A 26,482-nucleotide genomic window follows, 5' to 3' on the forward strand; every position below is an offset into this window, starting at 1 on the left:
TATTTCTTAAATATTTTTTGCATTATCCTTTACTTGCTATTTCATATTCATGTCTAGTACAAACATCAAGCAATGACTCAGACGAGTAAAATCATGACATCCCTTCTCTCAAATAACACATGATATCTGTGCACCCATCGTCACAGACTTATTTTATTTTGATATCATCTCTACGAGTCAACTATTATTAATATCCCTGCTTGATATTATCTCTATGAGTCAACTATTATTTTTCTCATTTGTTAGAATTTATATATTATAATTATATCATTTACTTATATATTAAATCTAATATATTTATTTAATTGATAGATTAATTTGTCTAGTTTTAATTCTTTCCATTTCTATAGTAACAACGAAATGAGCATTTTCAGTTATGAAAGTTGTTGAAACAACTCTTCGTAATAAAATGGAAGAAAAGTTTTTAATAAATTCTATGGTCATCTATATTGAACGGAAGTTGATTGAAAAAATTGATAATGATATAATAATTAATAAATTTAATTCTAAGAAGAATCGAAGAGCATAACTTCCACGGTTAGCCCTAGGTAAATTTAGATCTGGGCTATGCCCCTGCTTATTAGGTTTCTATCTTCTTTCGTGTAGTCGTTATGGTTCAAAAGATAAAAAAACAAATCATCTATGATTTATGTTTATGATTTATCTCTCTAAAAATGACTGTTAACTCAGTCGTGTGGAGCATAATTGATCTTTGTCTCAATAATAGTAGAGCTCGAAATTGCAACCTTCCGGGCTAAAAATGACCTCCTAATGGCCCTTCAAGCTAAAAGTCATTTTTTGTGAGGTGGGAAAACAAAATGAATGAGGCGAACAGTTAAAATTAAGATATTTTTCAATTGAGCCCCTGAGCTACAGCCAGGTAAGTGTGTACCTAGCTTCGCCCATATGTCCCGTCCCATTATAACAAACGACTTAATATCTTTCAGTCGGGCACTCCATGGTGACCCCTACTGGATACGGTATGGTAGTCATCATTTTTTTTTTTTTTCATAATCCAATTATTCAGGACTCTTAATCGACTTATTCGAGATAATCGATTCAATCCTACATAAGTATCTGACCATCCAGATAAATCAAAAATGATTGCGATAGCACATCCAAGCCACAAATATTATTAGGTTTATTGTCCTATTAAAGAAAACAATACATCATAATTAGAATTCGAATTTTAAATATTTGAATACCCATGTGAAGAACTAACCATTACACCGTTATGGAAGATCGGTGCCTTCAAACGTGAGCTGACTGCCTGTTTGCGCGGCGCTTGCTTTCGAACCATGGCATAAACTGAGCTTATCTAGAAGGAAGGTTGTTTTTTTTCTCTTCAATTCAAGCCAACGATTTTCATGCGGTTGAGAATTTCTTTCCTATTTTTCCTTCTACTTTTATTGATCTCGTACTCTCAATCACCACTACTGCTAATAATAATAATAATAATAATAATAATAATAATAATGGGCTATGGTTGATGCTTGTTCGCCCCAGTTTCAACAAATTCCATGACCTTCTTCCACCCAGGACGGGCGGTGATGTTGTCCCACCACGCCTTCAGGTGCTGCTTCCCCTCCATCACGTGCGCCATGTTGCAGTTCTCCACGACGTACCTCGTCGCCGGGATGTGGGTCAGGTCGGCCAGCGTGAACTCGTCCCCCGCCAAGTACCTGCTCTTCGCCAGCTGCTTCTCGTACACCTCCAGGATCGCTTCCAGCTTCCTGGCCGCCGCCGCCGCCTTCTCCTCCTTCCGCGCCAGCCCTCGCGCCGGGAGTATGAACGCGTTCCACACGATCGAGAAGGCCACCGGGTTGTAGTTCATGGCCTCCACGTCCATCCACTGCTCCACCTTGGCTCGCTCCTCCACCGTCCGCCCCAGCAGGCTGGGCCCGTAGTCCGCGTACTTGCTCGCGTAGTAACGAGCGATGGCGCGCGATTCTGCTTCACGCAGTCAATCTTAGAACACTCCACTTGATCAATGATCGATAACGATATATATATAAGATCAAAAAAAAAAAAATCTGAATTTACCGAAGAGCTCGAATTCGCCATCAACAACGTAGGGGACTTGCCCGAACGGCTGAAAATTGTGAAAATTAATATCAGAGAAAGTGATCTCGATCGATCAGTTCATGGACAGTACTGCTCAAAAATAATAATTAATTTATAAATTTGTACACTACTTGTTTTTCCATGAACTCGGGTCGCTTCTGCTCCATGGAGTCGAGTTCTACGTGGACGAGCTCAAAAGGGACGCCCTTCTCCACGAGGCAGTGGATCACCCTCTGAGGGCACACTGCCCGGGCCTCACCGTAGACTTTCACCACCATGGCGATCTGATCGAGCTCAGCTCCGCGAGTGATGAGGATGCAGCGACTGGTGAGCACCAAAGGCATTTATGGAGGTGGCTTGGCCGTTGCTAGCTAGCTGCACTTAACTTTTTTTTATTGGTTTAAATTGGAGAAGCCAACTGAGCCATGCATACATGTATGTCCAAGAGAGGATCAGAGTTTGACCGGTTGGTGGAATGGTAGATTTTGGTCGTCTGGGTTACCGTACGTCAATGCTGTCTGGTGCGCAGCGATGGCAGGCATCTAATTTATTGGAGCGAACTCCTCGACGCAGTTGCGTCTGTGTTCAATTAAAACTTAGTCCTAGCTAGGTACAAAACGACAATAGACTTGAATGTTTGGTTGTAGCAAATTCAAAAGTACAATATAGAGATTTGTCTTTTTCTTCTTGGAAATTCAAGATGAATGATGATGAGAGAGTAACAAGCTCTCCTCCCATAAAATTAAATTATCAGAAAAGGATGATGGCTACAATAGCAGACCAGCTACACGCAGCGTAATTAAACAATTGGTACGAAGAAAAACGGATGGAAAATGGAATCAAATTTATTTTAAATTCTAAGGAAATTTTATTATTGTTAAGAATTTAAATTATTAGTGTGTAGTTAGTTCTCTAGGAGAGTCACCTAACAAAAATCACACATTTACATGATTTTTGTAAAATTAATCACAAATAAAATTTGAGATAAATTTTATAATAACAAGTTTTTCATCGTCCATAAAATTTTAAGATGGAAAAATAAAAATTCATTATAAAATTTATAATAAATAAAAGTTTTTCACAAAATTTTTTGCTTGATTTATGGTGAAAATAATTTTTATCACAAAATTTATTACTAATTTATGATGAAAATATTTAGTCATAAAATAAGCCACAAACGAAATGTCATTGCAAAATCAAGGACAAACTAATTTCATCACAAAATTCATCATAAACTTGTAATTTTTTCAACATAGCAAATTACTAAATCTGATCCATTACAGATTTAATCAAAACCAATCAAAGATTAGATCAACTCATCAAACTATAAACTAATAAATTCCATTCGTTCATAATTCAACAAGCTTTGCAAACTATCAAGTCATCCTCGCAGTTGGATCCCTAATTATGATGTACTTATATAAATTTTTCTCTAAATAAGATGTGCGATACTAGACTTCTAGGTTGTCTGTTGTGCGCACTTCCTGATTTACCCTAGTGATAAGTGGAAAAATTCGGTGGAGTCAGCCCAGTTACCACATGACTAGTTAACGAGGCTAACTAGGTTTATCAATTTTTTAATCCTTGGGCTATGATACAAGACTTACAAGTTATCATCCAAGCATCCATAATTCGATTTTCAATTATAATGTATCTGTAAGAATTTTTTTTTAAAGAAAACGTATAATTAAAGGATGTTAAATTTTTAGACTATCCAATACAAACCCTTTTTAATTTACATTAATTGTCGGTGAAAAAAATGTTATAGAATTCATCTCAAGACCCGTTAATGAGGCTAGATTTTTTTTTCAAACTATCTAATCATTGCGTTTCATATATATATTTAAAATATAGCAGCGCAGGCTTTATTTTGCAAACAAAAACAGTACAGATTCTCAAGCCACACAACTAAAAAACAACTACGAATAGGAGTAATAGCCACATGAAACGTAGGAATCAAACAACACTTATCTCTCTTATTTTGAATTCACAAGTTAGCTCGCTTAAGTCCCAAAGCTTCGTTGCTAACGTTGCATCCCTGACCACGTCGCTCGGCTTCTCCTCGTTCGAGTCGGCGAAGTAGTTCCCACTCACGCCCTTCAGGCTAGGATGCACTGCCACATAACATGAGGTTGCTGCTCCCTGAAATCGTGAAGATGCAGAGTGTCGGTGCTCAACTGTTGTGGGAACAAATTCTATCAAGAATACAAGGTTTTTCAGCATGTTTGACAGACTTGAGGTATGCTCTTCCACAAAACTTAGGTAGGGGCGTAGTCAAGATTTAAAATTATCCGGAGTTGATCGTCAACGTTGGTGTTTCGACGACGATGATTGCGACCGAGTCATGACGACAGGACGGAGTCAACGTCCCTTGTGGCAGGGAGAACAACGACGATAAAGCTATCAACGGGGATAGCAATGAATGTGATATGATATTGGTCAAGGAGGAAGGTAGTGACGGCAGGGTCGTGGCTACGGCTGCGACAATGCCCCACGGATATAGCACGCTAATAAGGAGAAGGTTTGTCGTGGTTTTTCTCTGGTAATTCTTCTTTCAACAAAGTAATATCAGAGCTAGGGCTAATGAAAGTATGACTCCCTTCCAAGTTCCAGTACTCAAGGTGAGTAATTATAATAATTGGAGTATCAAGATAAAGGTGCTTTTGGAGTTCATGAAGTTTGGGAGGTTATAGAAAAAGCCTACGTTGAGTCGTATGTGTTAGAGTATATACTAAAAGTCTAGCTTTTGGTATAAGCATTTATCTAGAAATAAGAATCACATTGGTCAAATGTCTATATTTATGATAAATGTAGTTGTTCAATTAATTTATATTCACTACAAGAAAAAAGGCTAACAACAACGGTTTTTCACCGTTGTCGTAGCCCCTTTCGGACTGTTGTTAAAGGTCGTGTTGTTAAAAGGGGTGTCCAAAGACAACAGTTTTTAACCGTTGTATTTGAAGGCAAAGACAACAGTTTTACAACGGTGAAAAATTGTTATCTTTTCCTTCAAAGACAACAGTTTTTCACCATTGTCTTTGAGCATCTACCTTTAATAACAGGGTGTTCAACAACAGTTTTAAACTATCTATGACAACGGTGAAAAACCGTTGTCTTTTTTAGATAAAAAATAAAAAAAATTAATACACAATTTTCCAATATTATAAATCATTCAAAATACTAAATTTCAAAATAAAATTTAATATACAATTTTCTAACATTCAAAAATAATATCTATAACATTCTGAAGAAATTTCATAAGCAACCAATAAAATTTCATAAACAACCAACAAAATGATAACACTATTAAAACAAAGGTAGAACAATATAACACGAGATTTTCTAATCTGTTTTGACTGTTGAACTTTTGCTCCTAATCTGTTTCAAGGACCGCAGCGCTGCTACAGTGCTCTTCATGTATAAGCTCTGATATATTTAATCTCCTCCAACTCTGGAACCCTCCCACCTGATTGTGCCGGCTTTGGCACTCCATTTTGTCCGTCGCATTCTGCTGAAATTGACAGGTTGTTGCTGGGGAAGAGGTGGTCGAGCATAGCCACACACTCCTTCACGAGTTTGTATATATAGGAGATCAGTTGTAAAGAATGGCTACTGCAGCACCTTTTCGATGAAGGGTTGCCTGATAAGTGCTCCTGTTCTCTTGTCATACTTCTTCAGTATTTTCACTAGACCTGAATTCATCACAACAAGAATAATAAACCATCTAAATGAGTGCACAAATTTAAAAAAAAAGAACCAGAAGAAAGGACAGAACAGTTAATCAATAACACTCAGATAATTGTAAACTATAATTAGGCTCTGATCATGACTATGCTAACATGAGTTTCCTTGTTAACAAATTGAGAAATAATTGTTTGGATAAATTAACAAACAAGACATGTAATATCTAAAACAAATGGGAGAGTTTGATACCTAAATAAAATCAACCTTGTTCAGTCAATGTAAAATCAGTTAAACTGCATTGGTAGTAGGCAAATAACATAAAATTTTCTGTTGTGAAAGTTATAATGAGAGTGGATTGATTGTTTCACCAATGACGAGAAATATTACTGTGTGATTTGAAGAAGAAATCCAAACATCTATTCTGCTGAATGCTAATTTATCATAACCTAGCAAAACAAATTTACCAAGCTACTCCAACGCCCTTCTTAATCAATCTGATCAATTAGTAAACATGATTGTAGAATAAAACCCATAAATTGCCTCTGAAGCGAAAGTGCTAAGTTTATACTGGACTGAATGTAATTCATACACCATATGGATTGTTTGCAATGAAAATTACAAGCTCCAAAAAAAAAACAAAGGTTTGAAACATAAAGGGATATCAATCCATCACAACTTAGATTGTTTGGAGGATCCACAGAAGTGTATTAATTTACATGTTAGAATACTGAAAATAAGCTACAGTGAAATCTTTAATGTGTACCATGGACTACATAAGAATAGATCAAGAAAAAGTTGAATTCTTACGGAAACCTACCCGTGTAGTTAATTACGTGATCTTCTCCTTAGCCTTTACTTTCTTTTGAACATTCTTCCTTGATAGTGATCTTCAAAATTATATTAATTGTCAAGATGCATGCTATAAAACTGTTCAAACAATCACTTAGATAAAGCACAAACAATCACTTTGTTTGTGCTTCAAGATCCTACAAAAATTGAATTGCACATGGCAAAGATGTCGTCAGCCTGCAAACTTCTCGCTTAAATCTATTTCCAAACATGAAATACTAGTAGCGATATTGAACTATTTTTCTAGTTGTCAGTCTTTCTTGCAAAGGATGCAGTTTAATTTTCATTGACAGATAACATGTTGCATAAATACTTGACTAGCTGTAATATGAGTATGAAGTACTCGGGGATTAACTATTGGAGTTATCTTTCAAATGTCGAATTAATGGAGAAGGACCTAACCTATCATAGTTTTCAAATAAAACATCTCAACAACCTGGGAAATGATGGGATAAAATGATTATCACGGCAATTTATATTAAACAAAAAGAGATTCCTACTTACATTGCAGGATAAGCCTATGAGTTTTTTTAATTAGATGATGATGCAGATTGACTGCCTTTTGTTTCCTTGACATTCTCTTTCATATCAGGACAATCTTCATTTTTTGGGTTCAAGGTACTTGAATCCATCTTCTGGACCTCCTCTTTTGGGTATATAAAAATCAGACGGACCATAGCACAAAATTCCCTGCAGAAAATTATACAACACCAGTTGTCAACATATCCACTTTATACATAGAAAATGGAAGATATATATACATAAGAGAAGAACATTAGGAATGTAGAAGCATGCTTACTGCCAAGGGTCATCTCCAACAAGCATCATATCATCCTCATTATCAGTAAATACAATCATCCAATTTTTATTTGGAGCCATCAATTCTCCTTTGAATTCAAATAGCTGATCTAACTCCTCGATCAATTGGTCATAACCATCAAACTTTGTCAAGTCAACAGATCTTCCAAGTGCAACACCCTGCTTATGAACCTGATATCAAAATGGAAACAGAATCATCTTCTCCAATAAAAAAGAGGTACATTCTATAACATGACATTCTTGATCTACTAAGGGACTGGATGGAGATGGACACTACACATTAAGTCAAATAAAGTAAGCATGTAATGAAACTAAGCATGGAATGTAACTTAGAGCATTAAAGAAAGCTAATATACTCTAGCCTAATTGCATTCAAATGAAGAACAAAACTTATAGCAATTGCAAAAGATAAGACAAGCAAACATTAAGTGAAATAAAGTGCACGAATTTAAACCTACTGTTGGAAGAAACATTTTGTCGAACACCTTATGAGCATAAATCGAAATGACATGAGTACGTGCAAATCTAAAACAAGGGAGAACAACTCAATACAAGCATCAAACAATCAACTAAAAGAAACATCACTATCAATTCGAATCAAGTGAAGAAACTACAACAAACAAAAGCTGTCCAGATCTGTTGAAGAATTGCTGATCGAACTTGAAGACTGCTGTGGAAGAAAAGGTGGAGCTGTGACTGGCCAAATCTGGTTCGGATGAAGGAAGTAGTGCTGGAATTGAAGTCTGCTGTGCTGACCAAATCTGGAGAAGATGTTGCTGCTCGAACTCAGAACTCGGAGGAATGAAGTCGCCTGTTGAATCTGTCGCGAACCCTAGCCCGCGTGAGGAAGAAATGCCGCGAACACAGAGGACGTCGCGAACAGAGAGAAGACTGAGCGGTAGAGGCAAAAATTCCTTGGCTGCGGTGTGAATAGAAGAAGGAAGGAGATGGTGTCCGGTCGGCGGCGGTGGTTGAGTGGAGGTGGCCGTCGGCCGTCGGTGAAGGAGAAGAAACGGTAGTCGCGTGAGAAGGAGCCGAACGGGAGAAGATGCGATGCCCCCCATCAGAAATGCTTGCTTTGTGGATTTATTCCCCCAAATCCGATCCGACGGTCCTGATCAACCCAGATCCGAAGGAGTGGCTGAGATCAAATTTGAGTGAACGGTCGAGATCAACTGAAACCCATTGAATGGTCCGGATGGCTAGATCAAGATGAGCGGCTCAGATCACGCCAGATCTACATAGATTGGCCAAAATCAACCAGATCTTGATGAACGGTTAGAATTAATCATATCTGAATCTTTCATTTAATTTGTTTCAGATTTGATCCAATGGCTCAAATTTCTTCAGATTGGACTTCTCATTGACTCAAGTCTTTAGGTTCAATTTGGATCAACTTGAGCTCAATCCTTAGAAAATAAAAGTGCACAATTATAAGTAGAAATCCATAAAAATAGGAAGAATTATAACAAAACTCATAATATAAATCCAACTTAACAAACATGATAAAAATCAACAATTAATCATATGAAAGGATTAAAACATGAAAATTAAGGGTAGAAATAATGTATCAAAATGCTAATTATCAAGGGCTCGGGAGGTTATTGTGGCGGTGAGCTGGGACAGAGGAATAGGGCAATGCCAACACTAGAGTAAAGATCGGTTAGAGCAAACCTGGTTCGATCATCGAAGCTGCGATGTGTAGAGAGGCGCCGCAGGAGGTTAGATCTAGGGTTCAAACCCCTCTTAACCAGAGATCCACCAATGCAGGGTCGGCGACTCTAGGAGAAGAGAAATCTCCGGATGGACTCCAATGATCAGTGGAGAAGAGCCTTAGCTGGCGGTGGACGCTTGGTGCTAGCGCGATCGATTTCCTCGTGGCTTCGGCGTCGGGGAAGAGTTAGGGCTCGGTGACGGCAGCTATGGCGTTGATCGGAGCAAGGCAAGACTCAATGAGGCTTCAGCCGACGTTGAGTAACTCTTGGCTGGTGGTTATGTATGCGGGGAGAAGAAGTATCGCAGCGTCGATAGGCAGCGAGGATCAGCGTCGGGTTGGGAAGGAGGGGAAAGGGGAATCGGCAGTGGTGACCTAGCCTCACGTTAACAAAAAAACTCTTTGTTCGTGAGTTTTTTTTCGTGAAGTTAAAAAAAACTATTATTTTTTTGGGATTCAACAACATTCAATAGACAACAGTTTAATAAAACTGTTGTATATTATCATGTAAGCAACGCTAAAAGACAACAATTTTTTAAAACCGTTGTCTTTGACATACATTAGACAACAGTTTTTTAAAAATCGTTGTCTTTGACATACATTAGACAACAGTTTTTTAAAAACCGTTGTCATTTAAAAAAAATTATGGTGAACAACAACGGTTTTCAATAAAATCGTTGTTAAATGGCAAAAAGATAACAGTTTCTCGAAAAATTGTTGTCTATTAGGTGTGGTTAAATCTAAAATTTCTTGTAGTGATTGTAGATAACATGGTGTGTGGTGTCACACACAGAGGATCATGTTATCAGTACCTTATAAATTATAAACAGGAGCTCACGATCAAGATGGAAAGGAACAAACCATTAGAAGGTCGTAGTGTAATTAGGTATTAGTTTATCTTAACTATATAATTACACTAGTACACTTAGAGTATATTGAGTAGGACCATTAGAGGTCGTTTCTTTTATACTGACTTTATAAAGGAACAAAGACCTCAGTTATTATGGAAGTGTGTGCTCTTAATCCTAATATAATAACAAGCACATATATTTGATATTTATTTCTTTAATTTATCAATGGGTGAGATTTAGTTCGATAAATCAATAAGCCCGATAAGTTGGGAAATGATATCACTTATAGTGTGTGTTGTTGATTATAGAAGGAAACTGTGTCCTAGTGATCTAGGTTGATAATGTCCCCAAGAGGAGCTCATAAGGATTGTCATGTTAAACCCTGCAGGTGGACTTAGTCCGACATGACGATAAGGTTGAGTGGTACTACTCTTGGACTAAGATATTAATTAAGTGAGTTGTCAGTAACTCATTTAATTAGTGGACATTCGACATCTTAAACACAGGGAGACTAACACACTCATAAAAAGAAGGAGCCCAAAATATAATTTGGGATTGGTGCGGTAGTTCAATAATAATTCTTTAGTGGAATGAATTATTATTGATGAAATTAAGTTGTGTGTTCGGGACGAACACGGGATGCTTAATTTCATCGGGAGACCAAAACCAATTCCTCCTCTTGGTCCCTATCGTAGCCTCTTGGATATAGAGATTTATACCCACCACATACCCACCTTCTTACCCACTCTTTGGTGGCCGGCCAAGCTAGCTTGGAACCCAAGCTAGGGCCGGCCAAGACCCAAGGATTGAGCCAAGTTAATTGGCCGGCCATGACTTGGAGCCCAAGCTTGATTGGCCCGCCATATTAAAAGGGAATTTATTTTATTTAAATTTTTTTCTTATGTGGATAACATGGTTTTAAAAGAGAGTTTAAAATTTAAAATCTTTTCTTTTATAGCTTTCTACAAAAGATTAAGAAAAGATTTAATATCTTTCCTTATTTGTAGATTGAAAGGAGGATTTTAATTTTTAAGAAAACTTTCCTTTTTTGTAACCATGTTCATGATTTAAAAAAAAAGAGAGTTTAAAAATTAAATATTTCTTTTTATAAGTTTCTACAAAAGATTAAGAGAAGATTTAATATCTTTCCTTATTTGTAGATTGAAAAGAGATTTTAATTTTTAGAGATAACTTTCCTTTTTAGAAATTATCCACATGTTTAAAAGAAAGATTTTAATTTATAAAATTTCCTTTTTACTAACCAATCATGAAGGGATAAAAATTATTGGAGAAATTTTTATAAATTTTCGGAAGCAAATAAGGAAGTTTTAATTTGTGTTTAAAATTCTATTTGCTTGGAGATTTTAAAGTGGCCGACCATTGAAATAATGAAAAGAAAATTGATTTTTAATTAAATAAATTTTCCTTTTCATGGCAAAAGAATTAAGGAAATTTTTATTAAAATTTCCTTATTTGCCAAGACCAAGGATTATAAAAGAGGAGGTAGAGGAGCCTTCATGTGGTACAACCTCTATTTTATTTTTCTTCCTCTCTTTTCCTCCTTGGTGTGGCCGGCCCTTCCTCTTTCTCTCTTCTCCATCTTGTGGCCGAACCTCATCTCATCCTTGGAGTCCTTGTGGTGGCCGGATCTTGCTTGGAGAAGAAGGAGAGAAAAGGAAGAGATATTTCTAGTATCCCTTGGAGCTTGGTGGTGGCCGAACCTCTTCATCTTTGGTGGAGCTTTTGGTGGCCGAAACCTAGAAAGAAGAAGAAGGTGCTTGGTGGTTCTCATCTCGGAAGATCGTTGCCCACACAACGTCCGAGGTTAGAAGAGGAATACGGTAGAAGATCAAGAGGTTATTTTTGCTTACAAAGAAAGGTATAACTAGTAATTGTTTTCCGCATCATACTAGTTTTCTTTGTATAAGTTATTTTTGGAAATACCAAACACAAGAGGCATATGATTCTAGAGTTTTTCAGATTTGTTTCGAAGTTGTGTTTCTTTTCTTTTATTTTTCGAATTTGTGATTCGATTATTCTTTTTGGTTAACCTAGAGTTATTTAAGGAAATAAATATTAGCTTTCCTTAAAAGGCTTTGCCTAGGCGGTGGTAGTTGCTCCCATAACCAAGAAGGTCATGTGCCTCACCATGTAGTCCTGGAAGTCGATTTTGGAAATTAATATTTATGGAATTAATAACTTAGGTAGATTTGAATCAATAGTGTTAAGTTCTGTTTGCAATTCAAATCTAAACCATTAAGAACAGATAAGTTAAATTTGGAATCAATGATGTTAAATTCCGTCTGTGATTCCTAATTTAACTTCTAAAGAACACAATAGGTTATTTAATGAAAGGTTGGACACTTGTACAAAAAAATTTTGTACAGTGGAACCGGTACGATTTTCTTAGAACTAACCAACAGTATGATAACTCGACGCTATCTCTGATTGAAAAAGACATTATGAGAGAGACAAGAAAGCTCTCTTCCTCGTTTATCAAGATTTAGATGGAGATGGTTTTGAGAAAATCTCAAGTGTTACTTCAGTCAAGCAAGCATGGGAAAAGCTCCAAGTCTCATATCAAGGAGAAGAAAAGGTAAAAAAGGTATGACTTTAGACATTAAAAAGTTAATTTGATGTTCTTTGTATGAAAGAAGGTGAGTTGGTATCTGATTAATTTTCTAGAGTCTCTACCATTTCCAATCAACTAAAGAGAAATGGTGAGAAACTAGAAGTAACTATCATTGAGAAAATTCTTCGATTATTGGATTCAAAATTTGATAGCATTACAACCATCATTGAAGAGACCAAAGATTTACAAGTGAAAATCATAGAGCAGCTCTTGGGTTCATTACAAGCCCATGAAGAAAAGAAGAAGATAAATGAAGAAATTACTTAACAACTCCTAAAGATGAGTCTTCAACCGACAAAAAAAAAAAAGATGAAAGCTTCAGTAACAATAGAGGTCAACGTGGAAGAGGTCGTCGATATGGAAGAGGCCGTGCTAATTAGCAAGGATGGATTTCCAACAACAATAATGAAAGAGGAGAACATTCAATAAGAGGATATAGAAGAAGGTACACAAACTCGAGCTATGATAAATCTCAAGTTAAGAGCTACAATTGTGACAAATTTGGGCATTATGCTAAAGAATGAAGATCACCCAAAAATAAAGTATATGAAAGAGCAAACTATATGGAAGAAAGGAAAGAAGAAGATGTCAACCTACTGCTAGCGTATAAAGATAATGAAAGAGGTGAAGATACAATGTGGTATCTTGGCACTAGTACAAGCAATCATATGTGTGGAAAAAGAAGCATATTCATAGAGCTTGATGAATTAGTTGGTGGTAATGTATCCTTCGGAGATGAATCAAATATCTATGTGAAAGGCAAATGTAACATTCTCATTTGTTCGAAGAATGGAAAACATGAATTTATCTCGAATGTTTTCTTTATGCCAAATATGAAGAGCAATATTTTAAGCTTAGGATAACTCTTGGAAAAAGGATAAGATATTTATGTAAAAGACAATATGCTTATCTTGAAAGATGATATTGATTGCTTAATTAAAAAACTAAAGTACCTATGTTAAGAAATAGAATGTTCTTGCTTAATATTCAAAATGATGTTGTCAATTCTCTCAAAGCTTGTTACAAAGACAACACTTGGCTATGACATCTTCGATTTGGGCATCTCAATTTCGGAGGACTAGAATTTTTGAAACATCCCTAGATTAACCCTCACGTTTTTTTTAAATAAGAACAACTCTCTCGACATTTGCTATATAGATAATCGATGTACAATTTCCTTCGAAATGAGCTAACTTATCCAATGTAAATGACAGCATCTCAAACAAGGGTTTAACAAAAGAGACAATGAATCCTCAAATATCATACTAAACAATGAAGAACCTCTCATGATAGACTGGTATGCTCTGCACTCCTAAAATACCCGGACAGTGTCATGCGCCCATCCTGTCTCCTCGTCTACTCCGTCTATAAGTCCTCCGTCATATCCGAGGAGGCATCCTCACCTGTAACGTAGGCATCATGAGTCTACGAACCCAGCAAATACAATTCGATATGAATATATGACATCCATAAAGTAGCAGGAATGGAAACTAGTAGACATAATCATAACACAATAAAGCATAGCGAGGAAAAATACGGTATGTAAAAGAGTCATAATAAGGGTGAATATGTCACATATCCGGTAATTACTAATAGAGTCAGTCAAACAGTCCCATGATCCTAGAAGTACCTCCTAGAAAACATGCAGTCATATAGTCGAAGCTAACATAAATAAGTTAACAGTCAAGTTTGGAAGGGTCCTCCCCGGAGCTCATCCCGGGGCACCCAACTCATACTGTTACTACATATGCTCATACTCATCCAATTAACTACCTACGAAAACATAATCTATCCACCCTATACTTGTATCAATAACTCATTTCATACTTTCTATAAGCATCCCCACTTTGAGGAAAACGTTGGAAGCATTCATTCATCCATTTATTCTGTAAGCATATTAAATTTCGAGGAACATGAGTCTATCATATAAAAACAAAAAGGAACGCAAGAAACATCTCTACCAATTCGAAGTATAGTCAATCTGTACCAGAATTTCTAAACCCCCAAGAGTAACAATACGCTAACATTCAAAACCTTTAGTCAAGAAAGGATCCAATAATGCAGTGGCAAATGGAAGAAAACCAAAAAGAACTACTTCAAGCCTACCCTATCATAATTCTGTCCAGAGTTCACGGAAATAGAAGAGGTAGTAAAACATTTCCAGTCCAAGCTTCACTCATCAAAGAAGCATTTACCAATCTATATCAGAAAACCCCACTACAAGCGGAAGAGCAAAACAGTATCGAAATGCACTGGCTGCCACTCAAACCTACTCGAGAAATTCGATGAGCACACTGGAGCTGAAGTACTCCTTCAGAGACAACAACAAGCCCTTAAGCAACCATACAAGAATACAAATATGACATCTCAAGGAAAACTCAAACTGCAAATTCGGAGCATGCCAAATTCTAACAATTGTGAGAAGGCTTCAAGAAGATTATCCAAAATTCTGAACCATCAACCATTCTAAACCAGAACCGACAAAACAATTCCCACCATCCAAACCTGCCCAGCATTTGGTGCAATATTCCCTAGGTCAAGATTGACCTGGTTGACAAAGCTTGAAATGGCTCAAGCTTGAGTCTTGATGTTTGAGTTTCGATGTTTGACAATACATGGAGATTGCAGGTGCAATCGTTCATTTGGGGAGATTATTGGTGCAATTCTCCTCTGATCAAGGTTGACCAGTTAGATATGAAGAAGAGTCAAATAGGTCAAGACTGACTGGATACTTGACTGGGAAATCCTGGTGAGTGAAGCCAGGTGAAAGACCTAGTGAGTGAAGCTAGGCAGTATGAAAATCCTAGTGAGTGAAGCTATGTGAAGGTCCTGGTGAGTGAAGCTAGTCACGTGGAAATCCAGGTGAGTCAAAGTTGACCGGACACCTAGTATTGAAAAGTCCAAGTAGGTCAAAGGATTGACCAGATACTTGGCACGAGGAGAAAAGTCCAAGTGGGTCAAAGAAATTGATCGGACACTTGGTGAGGAAGTTCTAGCAGGTCGAGGGTGACCGAATGCTAGGCATGATGTCCCAACAGTTCATGGTTGACCGGATGTTGGGTTTTAGGGGCTTGGGACTTGATTAGAGCAAATCAGGTCTGGATCAATCGATCAACCGATCGATTGAATCATGTCCAATCGATCGGTTGATCGATTGGACTGTGGTCACGACAAAAAAATCCTCCCAATCAATAAGTGGATCGATTGGGAGAGTGACGTCGTTGCACAGAAGCCCTCCCAATCGATCACCGATCGATTGGGAGGCTAGAAAATTGCGAGAAGCTTTGAATCGATCGGGCAATCGATTCAGGCGATTTCTAGAGAGTACAAAGGCGCTCTGGATCGATCAATCGATCGATCCAAAGCCTCCCCAATCGATTGAAAGTCATTCAATCGATTGAGATCCAACCATTGGCGCAAGTTATAGTCGTTAGCGAGCGATTTCCTGAGAAGCTCTTCCATATCTCTTCACGCGTTTCTCAGCGACTTCTCCACAGAAACTCATGCCAGTTCTTGAAGCATTCTTGGAGCAAGGGTTGCTGTCTTTCCAAGATCAAGAGGCGTTCAACACAAGAAGAAGAAGCTAGGATTAGGGTTTTATGCTGTAAATTTTGTAAGATCTTACTTGTATTCGCTACCCTTTCTTTCTTCTTATACTGAGAGTGGTCTAAGGCTTCTCCACTTTCGGTAGTTACCGTAAAGGAGTGTTTTCATAGTGGAGAGTGCTCGTGTGTGTGGATCCTTGGATTAGTCACCTCTTCTTGAGGTTGATACCAAGTAAATCCTTGTGTTAGCGTTGTATTTTTGTTTCTTGTTCTTTCCGCTGCATATCATCATCAAGAAGCAAGCTGCGACGAGCGTGACGAGATATTCACCACCCCTCCTCTTCTAGCACATTTCGACCCTAACATCTAAAAGCTACGAAAAGAGCAGAGCCATCAACATTTTGTCCATAACTTCTATAATCACCACAAGAACCACTAAAAGAACACTCTAAAGGGAATCAAGCTCCTTCAATAACGGAATGCACTAGCGATGAGTCCACAACAAGATGAACCAAGCACGAACAACTACGAAACCTTAATCCGAACCAAAACTCTACAGGGGAGAAACCAATCCAAGAAAATCAACACAGAATCTCACGGAATGAAGCATAAACACACTGGTACCGAAATCCGCAGCATATCAGCATCGTAGAACATGAATCAAGCATCGTTGATTTCAGCCAAAATCCCAGAACCACATCGAACTCTGATTAAAGCCACCATCCGACAAAAACCTCACGAAAATCACAATTTCAAAGCAACCCTCAAAGAGAACATCCTCTGAATGAAGAGCAGCAATGAAACCTCGAGTTAAAACAAGAACATCACTGGATAAAATGAATCGCGATCCTTACAATCAACCGGACCTCATCGAGACTTCAACATCTCCCAGATACCTATTCCATACCTCACAGATTTCGCATTTAACATAGGGATTGAACTTGCCTTTCCTTTGTCGTTCCCGTCCTCGTTCTACCGTCGGAAGCCCTCATCCAACCGTTTCGTGTCGCCGGTTAAAGGATCGAAGACCTTCGCGTCCGATTGCGACACCCCCCAAAGGACTCGCCGGCGTGGGGTGGCGACTGACCGGCCCAAATGGCGGTGGTGATTCCCGTTCGGCGCGGCGAAGACTGAGAGGAGAGGAGAGTCGACATTTTTAGGGGAAATCGAGTGAGAGGTATAGATATCAATACGTAGGTTTATTCTTCCTAACCTTAAGTTAATTAAGTTAATCAATTCCCAATCTAACTGAGTATCATATGCTTCCCTCGAAGATAATAGTTCTATCCCCTTGAAATATGTCGTATAAGTTCAATTAAAATTCTGAAAAAATTCTAAAATTAGTAGAGTATTTTATAAATTAATCCTTTAATTAGCGCTTGTGTGACCTTAGACATTTTTGTAAATAAATTTCTTAATATCGCTCGTGGGTCCTTACAATTTCTTTCAAAAAACAGATGGTGAGAGGATTGCCTTGCATCAAACATCCTGATCAATTATGTTAAGCATGTCTACGTGGGAAGCAATTTAGAAGAAGTTTTCTAAAGGAGTCCAGTTCAAGAGCACAAAAGCCGCTTGAACTTATACATACGGATGTTTGCGGTCCAATAAAGCCAAGTTGACTTGGTAAGAGTAATTATTTTATTCTTTTCATAGATGACTTTTCTCGAAAAAGTTGGGTGTATTTCTTGAAACAAAAATCGAAGGTGTTTAGTATATTCAAGAAATTTAAAACTACTGTAGAAAAGAAGAGTGGTCACAAGATCAAAGTTATGTGTTCTGATCGAGGAGGAGAATTTATCTCAAAGGAATTTCAAGAATTTTGTGAAGTCAACATAATACGATGACTCTTAACGGTTCCAAGATCCCTTCAATGAAATGGAGTGGTGGAAAGAAAGAATCATACCATCCTTGACATGGCAAGAAGTATTCTCAAAAGAAGAGGCAACCAAGATTCAAGTTGATAATAAATCTGCAATAGCACTAGTAAAAAATCCAATCTTTCATGATAGAAGTAAGCACATCGATACATGCTATCACTATATCAGAGAGTGCATTACAAGAAAAAAGGTACAAGTGGAATACATAAAGTCCCAAGATTAGGTTGCTGATATTTTTATCAAACCTCTCAAATTTGAAGCTTTATCAAGATGCGAAATTTGTTTGGAGACACAAAATCAAGTTTAAGAGAGGGTGTTGGAAATTAAACTTAATCGTAGATAAAATATGATGAGGTGACAATTATTGATGAGAGTTTGTAAGATAGAGATAGAATATGATAATGTGATATTTCTTGATAAAAATGAGAGTTTGTGATAAGAAGATAATGATAGAATATGATGAGGTGACAATTGTTGATAAGGATAAAAGTTCGTGAAGATAGAATATGATGAGATGATTAAAAAAATATTTAGATTCAATATATTTGAAATTAGTAGTTATCCAATAAACCTATAAATATGTAACCTTTCTAATAAATGAAAGCAAGTTGAGTTCATATTTTTTTTATTCTCCTCTTCCACATAGAGTAAATTTTTCTCCCATAATTTTTTTAATTTTCTCTCATAATTCTTCTTCCAACACTAACTAGACCAGGATGAACAAAATTTGTTGTGATGTTTTCCCCTTCGGCCTGTTAATCATGAATGTATTTCTATGAGATAGATTTCTTATTTCTTTTTAGAAGGTATGCCTGTTCTCAATCATTAATAGTACCTTCAAGCATCGCACAAGCTAATTGGAGTGCAAGATGTTTGCCAATTTGGAATAGCCATATGTTGATTTATCATCGCATCAATTGATTGAATGGAAGAGAACACTAAAATCTTGTAGTCATGAAAATTCCTTCACTATAAGGTCCAATGTGAGCTAGCAAGGATAGATTCATGATACGACCTTCAATCCCTGTCCCTATGTTTTTCATTTTCTCTAGGAGAAGATATGTCAACAAAAAGTGACTTGAAATTAGAAGGACCATGTTAAATTCAAAATCTTGATTAATATGGGATGTAGCGAGCGGATCCAGAAGATGGTGTGGCAGCCAAAGTCAAGGTGACATGGCAATCAAAGTCAAGGTGATGTGGTAGTCAAAGTCAAGGGAAGAGAGCTTTCCCCACCTGACTTAGTTGTTCACCCAATGCCAAGATTTTCAGGTCTACTTTGACTAGATTACAAACCATTGGTGAGAGGGCGGACCAACCTTAAGCTGGTCAAACATAATGGGTTTAGTGCTTTACTCTTGAACTAAAAAGATATCATGTCCGGTCATTCAATAGTCGATCAAGTTTAAAGATAGTCGACTTTATAGGGCGGCTGGAATGCCCGACCCACCTCACAATCGACCAGTTGTAGGTCTAGTCAGAATATTGGTTTGTCTCCTTGATTTTCATAAATCTCTCTATGTATGCCCAGCCAAATAAAAGGTCGGTCAGGCCTAAGACACTTAACTTCATATTGATCCCAAATAGATTTCCAGCATGTCCAATGCATCATATTATTTTCCGAGCGGATCGCTAATACTATGCAGAACATAACTCAGTAGCTTAATGTGAGGACAAACATAAAGATGGTCTGTGTTATTGGTCGACCGGGATATACTCAGCCGACAACATGAATAGAAAATCCTAACAATTTGTTAGAATAACATCCCCATGTTAGAGAATATTCTACCGAAAGCTTCTTTAAAGATTATTTTGTCTCTCATCAGCCGATCACTTATGACAGCATATTCCTTCAATGACTTCAACAATGACATAAGCTATAAACGACAAAAGAGTATATATGGGTAAACGAAAGATTCCTCAGACAATTATTACATATTGCCTAGGTTGTACACTTTTCTTTACATAACAACCTTTAACATACTTCGCCACCTCATGATTGCGGAGGTTATGAAAGGTCCTATATAAAGGAGGGGAATGCCCGTTAGTAAGGTACGTTCTCTAAACATCTGAAGCTTACTCTCACATGCACGTTTTCTACTATTCTTCATTCACTCGTTTAGAATTATACTAACTTGAGCATCGGAGAGCCTTCTCTAGGGACACCCCCTTGTTTTTGGGCGCTGACATTTTGTTTGCTTATCTGAGTGTGCATAGGATCAAAAGGAAGCCTCTCTATTGAGTAAAAAGTCTTCTCTCAGTCAAGAACCAAGTTACCATGTTCAACATGCCATCTCTTCAGTTTTTAGAAAGGATCATATTTGGCGTCATCTATGGGAATTTCTTCCCTTGAATCTAAAACTCAGAGATGAAAGAAGCTGGAAAACTCGCCACCGTCACATTGACTCAAGAGGAGTTGGAAATGCTTATTAATGCTCGAGTCCAAAAACTATGAAACAACAATAGGAAGTGGCTATCAGTGGTACTTTGTCGCCCAATCCTGTAGCGTTGACAACAACCCATCAAAGGGAAAGAGGAGCTCGGGAGGAAGGCCCCACCCATCTACCTCCCGCACCTCATTCACTAATCCTGCGTTATCAAGCGCTCTTCCGTATGTAGCTCGATTACATGGACCAAGAAGGACTACACCAAGAATCTTCTAGAGAAATACCTATTAGAGACGGGCGCAAGGGAAAAGCCCTTGCAATTTGCTACTCTCCTGAGTAGATTAGCATCCCGTTCTCTCAGGGGGTGCTAGAAGATAAGCTACGAAAACATTATCAACCCCTAACGATAGGTGAATGCTCAGGGCCAACTAACCCTGAGTATCACCTCCTCAAATTTGAGAATGCCGCCCTCCTGCATCAATATATGGATGATGTAAAGTGTCGAGTGTTTCTTACCACACTCATTGGCTTGGTACAAAGATGGTTCAAGCGATTGTCAGCGGACTCCATTCACTGTTTCAAGGATTTTCACAAGATTTTCATTCATCATTTCTTCAACAATTGTCATTACCAAAAGAACCCCCTGAGTCTTTTTTCACTCAAACAGGGGCCCAAGGAGACACTCAGGGCCTACATCAAAAAATTCAAACAAGTGGCCATGGATGTCCCTATAGCCACCACGGAAATTCTTGTGAGTGCCTTTTTCCAAGACCTCGCCGATAATAATTTCTTTCACTCCTTAATCAGAAGACCTCTAAGGAACTTCGACCATTTACTTGATTGAATGATTGAGTTTATTAATGTTGAGGAGCCGCAAGCCATCTGGAGGAAGGAGATCACCACACCGTCTCTGACTCTAGTGCCCGAGCACTAAGCCTTACCCGCTCCTCCACATAAAGGACACCGGACAGGTCTTCAGCTTCATCATCAAGAACTGTGGCCCTAGGCCATGCAGCATGTGGAGGCCAAGAGAAAAAGATATCTTGGGCCCCCTCGGGGAGTCTCACAATGATGGTGCATACCATCGATCAGCTACTCATGACACTCAGGATTGCTATAATCTGGCAAATTGCTAGAATAACAATCAAAGATTTCACCAATGCACCCCGTTGCCCAACCGTTGCCCTTATCGATGATCGAATGGCTCACCCAGAAGAGACTAACAAGAGGCTAAGCCATGTCAAAGAACACCACCATCGCCAGTAGACCGGGCATAGACTCTCGCCTAAGTCCAACTAGAGCTCCCAACACGGTAAGATGAGAATCACAATAACGCCACTAGGGGCGATATCGGCATGATAGCTGGGGGTCCAACTGATGGGGACTCCAACCTAGCAAGAAAATCGTACGCCCGTAGGTTGGAGATTCACACGGTCGGCTATAGCAAGGAGAAGGCATAGGGGCCCGAAATTAGCTTTGGGCCTAAGGATCTAAAGGGGGTGAAAATACCCCATGATGACATTTTAATAATTAAGGTTGTTATAACCAATTATAACATTTACCATACTTTTGTTAAACAAGAACCTCAGTCAACATCATCTTCAAACAAGCATTTGAGTAGTTGTAAATAGACCCGAGTGAGCTTCAACCCATAACGACTCCTTTGTATGGGTTCACAGGCAATGAAATCCAGCCGCTAGGCCAAATAAAGTTAGCAATATCATTAGGGGAGGAACTCCTGATGAGGATGCACCGATCAACCTTCATAGTTGTAGACGCGCTCTCAGCATAGGTCATTCTAGGTTGACTGACCCTAAATGAATTTTGTGCAGTAGTCTCAACTTTCTGTCCAAAAATAATTTTTTTTTTATAGATGATCATGTCAGGGAAGTCAAAGGAGATCATCTAATAGTACGCAAGTGCTTTGTTGATATAATCAAAACTAAATCCAACTCCCCTTGGAAGATGCAATGGATGGAAGTCAACACCATTCGAGGAGCACACCTACCCAAGTGTTATATTATCGCAAGTGCATGGTTATATCGTCAGCAATATAAAAGATTGTCAAACCCACTGAGACTGGTTATAAACACTAGTAATCTCTCACGTAGAATTAACTAAATAATTAGCAGTTGCTAGTTACATCCTAAGTAAGAGAAACAAGATTGAGAAGAGGAAAGATAGAAAGAAACTTAGTTTCGGGGATATTCTAAGGGTTTGATTTCATTGTGATGTTTATCAATGTATATGATTCACCAATTACCTATCCTCAATTTATATGCACTTGCAGAAAGTTAGACTCATTACCAGTTCTTCCTTGTAGTGGTCAAGCCGGAATGCTATCTTGATCCATATCCTATGCTACTAAATGGTAATAATTTCTATGAAGTCTGTTAACGAGATACACCTGTCACTAGTGTCCCTTGGTCATAAATCATAAGAACACACTAACACTCAATAACATAAAGATAGAAATAACAATTATGTCTAGTTTTCTATTTCCTTGTGGAGAGTTGTTTCTCTTTTCAAGATGATGCCCTAGAAGTCTGGAAATGGGTTACCCCTATCACTAGGACTTCTCGGTTATACAATCTAGGGCACTTCCCCTTCGGGATCAACAATTCAATGCAACCATTCAATCAAACATGAGAATTGAACTCAATCACAATGCATATACACATATAAGATCAAATAGATACAAGGCATGATAATGTCATCTAAATAGAAAATTGACATATCCATAAGTTCTTACATTAATTCACACCATACTTACTCCCTTAATCCTAGAACTATAGATCTACTCCATGGCTTGAAGAAAAAGATCCAAAGACATAAGGATTGAAAGCATCCAAACCCCAACAAGAAGAGGAAGGGAGAAGAATGTTTATCCTGTTGCGTCGAGTGATCTTCAGATCCAATCCTTTGCTTACGAAGTTAATGTAATGATGGAAATAGCCTCGGATCGTTGAACGGAGAGTGTGTGAGCATAGATCATCGCCAAGATAGATTTTCCAAAGGGAGAACCTTCCTCCCCTTGGAAAGGGGAAAAGATTCCCTTATATAGTGCAGGGCACGGGTTTGGCATGACCCATGCCACAGCCGTGTAAAATCCACACGGCCAGCTTCTTCTTGGGCACAGGTCTGGTGACACGGCAATGTGGTTTCATACGATCATATTCTTCTTTGCCTATGGACGAGTGGCACGACCGTGTGGGATCACATGGTCTGCTTCTTCTTAGCTATGGGTCAAGTGGCACGACCGTGTGGTCCACACGGTTGTGTTCTTCTTTGTCTCTAGACGGATGCACGGTAGTGTGGGATCACACGGCCAGCTCTGCTTCTTCTCTGGTTAGGCTACATGGTCGTGTGGCTTCACATGACCATGGCCATCTTCTCCTCTGTTGCTTTGACATGGTCGTGTGGCTTCACACGACCAGTGTCTTTTTTGTCTTCTCTTGCTCTTCGGATCGTCCGTAAGTGCTGCTCTAGCCACAAAAATAACTCCTATAAGTAGAAAAATATACAAAAAATAGATCTCTGACAAAGAAGAGTAACTATGCTGAACATATGACAAGAGGTGTAAAATGCACAAATCAAGCATAAGTAAAGTATGTGAATGTGCATAAAAGTGTATATAATTTATGTACATCACACCCCAGGCTTGAATATTTACTTGTCCTCAAGTAAGATATCGCAATCTAAATTCATGTGCTCCTATAATGCATCATAATCCCTAATACACTTTCCTAACTCTATCAATTAGTTTCATTAGTGAGCATGATTGTGAAGTAAACTAAGTATGACCTAAGCATAAGTTCTTGTGCACAGTGCAATAAGTGACTCAAGCTCTTTAAGCTTCAATCCTTGTCCTAGTCAAGTCATTATCCAATTAAGTTCCTAATATTCCCAGTGATAGACACTTACCTTCCACACACTTGGTTTATATTTCTTAGACTACATAATGTCTCAAATGACTACTCGAAATCAAGAGAAATATAACATTTATTTCTCTAGTAACCTAACTCGATCTCAAAGGGGTAAATCATTAGTTTCCACTCACAATAACTATTTTTTATCCCTTATTCATATAATTTTTTTGGGTGCTTTATAAGATGAAGCACTAATCACAAATGCAAATATATATAAATGCAAATGTAGAGATTTTGATTAATCCAAATGAGTTGACATGATCTAAGGTCATCTAATAACCAAAATGCAGTCCAAGAAATCAACATAGGAACTAAAGTACTAAATAAATAGGATGAATCATGACTATTCCAATGATATCTATTATTCAGGCTTAAGTAAAGTGAAGGTAAGATCTTTAAGGTTACACCAAAAATCAAACTTATCTCCGTACAATACTTAGCTCATTTTATGTTATTAGAGATAAAGAAAAGAGGTGCACTAAACATACTAGCACTATATCCACAGCAACATGAATCAAGAAATGAATGTGCTAACTATTTTATTATTAGACAAGTCAACAATAGGTGAGGAATGATGTTCTCGATATACCACAAAATAATTTAAAAAGACAATCGAAGCAATAATCAAAACAAATGAATAAAGACAAGCAAAGCAAATAATAACAAGAAAGTAAGCAAAGGTGCATCATAGGACTGAAAACAAGCAAGGCAAATGAAAGTGCTAAAAATGTTAAGGAAAGAAAATGCAACAGACTCAGGCTATACAAACACCCCCCGGACTTAAACTTTTCATCGTCCCGATGAAGTCAATATGGTAGAGGAGGTGGGAGATCAAGAAATTATGGAAGATCATCTAGAAATATATCAACGAACCATTTTACCCTATCCCTCATAAATTTATGATATGAAAATAATTCATCGAGATCATCTTGAAGAAATTTCATGAAATCTTGAAAATCTTCATTTAATTTCATTTGACATCTATGAGCTTCTATAAACTCGGACATATGTTTGCACAACTCTCTTTTGCTTCTAAAACAATCTTGCAATTGCTTAAATTATTTGTCCCCCATGCACAAGTCACTTGTAAGTAACTTTTTATGTAATTCCAAATCATGATGAAGGTTATCTAGAATAGGATGAAACTTATGGAAATTAAATCTAGCAAGATCTTGATTAACTAAAGGGATGTCTTTAGGAGCTAGAGTGAGGAGGGGCTAGAGTGTTGATTTGCTAAGGTCAAATGCTAATTCTCTTTAATGAGAATCATGCTTAAGTATGGATTGGGCAATCGTAGAGGGAAGCTATTTTTGAGTAAGAGACTATACCCATATCCCAAATATCGTATCATACGAATTGCTAAACATGAATTTAAATCTATTCCAAGAGTGTTTTCGACCATCTCCAAGTCATCAAGATCATAACCTAATACTAGTGCCATACAAGTTAGCATCCCTCCCAAAACAATGGGAGTAGTTGAAAATGTCTTCCCTAATTTCACTAAGTACTTTAGAAAGAGATAATCAGAGTTTATTGAAATATTTTTAACCATTGCCCATAAATAATACAAATCAGAAAGCCTCACTATTCCTTCCTTATCTCCCCTTCCAAATATTGCATTTTTCATGACCAATTGAAGGTACCGGAAAATGGGATTAATGATATTAGTAGCCTTAGATACATGAGGGTTATAGTGAGATTGCTGAGAGATCAGTTGTCATATGTTTGAGGTTTCAAATGCAGAGAGGATTGTATGTATGTCGTCCCTAGGCAAATCATATCATGCATTGAAGTCATCCAAGTGTCCATTCATAATTATCATTAAGTAAACAAAATTTGAGTTCCCCTCCTCCTTGCACATTGTCAACAGTGATAGAACTTAAAGTTCCCAAAATAATTCTAGGGTAAGTCAAGTATTTCATGCTAATCAAGTTGCTCCATCCTATCCTCTCAAGTAGCCAATCCACATTATTTCTAAAACCCAATACATCTAAGGTTGTTTGGTCCATAAATCTAGTACTCAAAATATAATGTTTAGATAATGAATTATAACAATGCATTTGTTCATCACTAGAGAAAATGATATCAAAGTTATTAAATGTACCTTTGAAGCATGTATTCCTTTCTT

General features: G+C 37.7%; 2 protein-coding genes across 5 annotated transcripts; both read right to left on the minus strand.

Moving 5' to 3' along the window:
- Window positions 1-1,314: 1,314 nt before the first annotated feature.
- Window positions 1,315-2,423, minus strand: LOC121973279 (glutathione S-transferase F11-like). Its single transcript, XM_042524810.1, has 3 exons — window positions 2,196-2,423; window positions 2,044-2,092; window positions 1,315-1,950 (listed from the first exon to the last, which is right to left on the minus strand). Exons 1-3 carry the CDS (start codon window positions 2,406-2,408, stop codon window positions 1,481-1,483), a joined length of 732 nt encoding a protein of 243 aa, XP_042380744.1. The 5' UTR covers window positions 2,409-2,423; the 3' UTR covers window positions 1,315-1,480.
- Window positions 2,424-5,338: 2,915 nt separating this feature from the next.
- LOC121969882 (auxin response factor 24-like) lies at window positions 5,339-8,504 on the minus strand. Of its 4 annotated transcripts, none has more exons than XR_006108688.1 (5): window positions 8,031-8,504; window positions 7,397-7,587; window positions 7,102-7,287; window positions 6,566-6,635; window positions 5,339-5,756 (listed from the first exon to the last, which is right to left on the minus strand). XR_006108688.1 is itself a non-coding variant. In XM_042520177.1 (4 exons), the coding sequence occupies exons 1-3, from the start codon at window positions 8,478-8,480 to the stop codon at window positions 7,128-7,130; spliced, it is 801 nt and encodes a 266-aa protein (XP_042376111.1). In that variant the 5' UTR covers window positions 8,481-8,504; the 3' UTR covers window positions 5,339-5,756; window positions 7,102-7,127. The 4 variants fall into 4 exon arrangements, 1 of the variants encoding a protein (XP_042376111.1); XR_006108689.1 differs by having other exon boundaries at window positions 6,566-6,734; XR_006108690.1 differs by lacking the exon at window positions 6,566-6,635 and having other exon boundaries at window positions 8,038-8,504.
- Between the last annotated feature and the right edge of the window lie 17,978 nt (window positions 8,505-26,482).

Source organism: Zingiber officinale, chromosome 4A, assembly GCF_018446385.1.
Source record: "Zingiber officinale cultivar Zhangliang chromosome 4A, Zo_v1.1, whole genome shotgun sequence".
Lineage (NCBI taxonomy): Eukaryota > Viridiplantae > Streptophyta > Magnoliopsida > Zingiberales > Zingiberaceae > Zingiber > Zingiber officinale.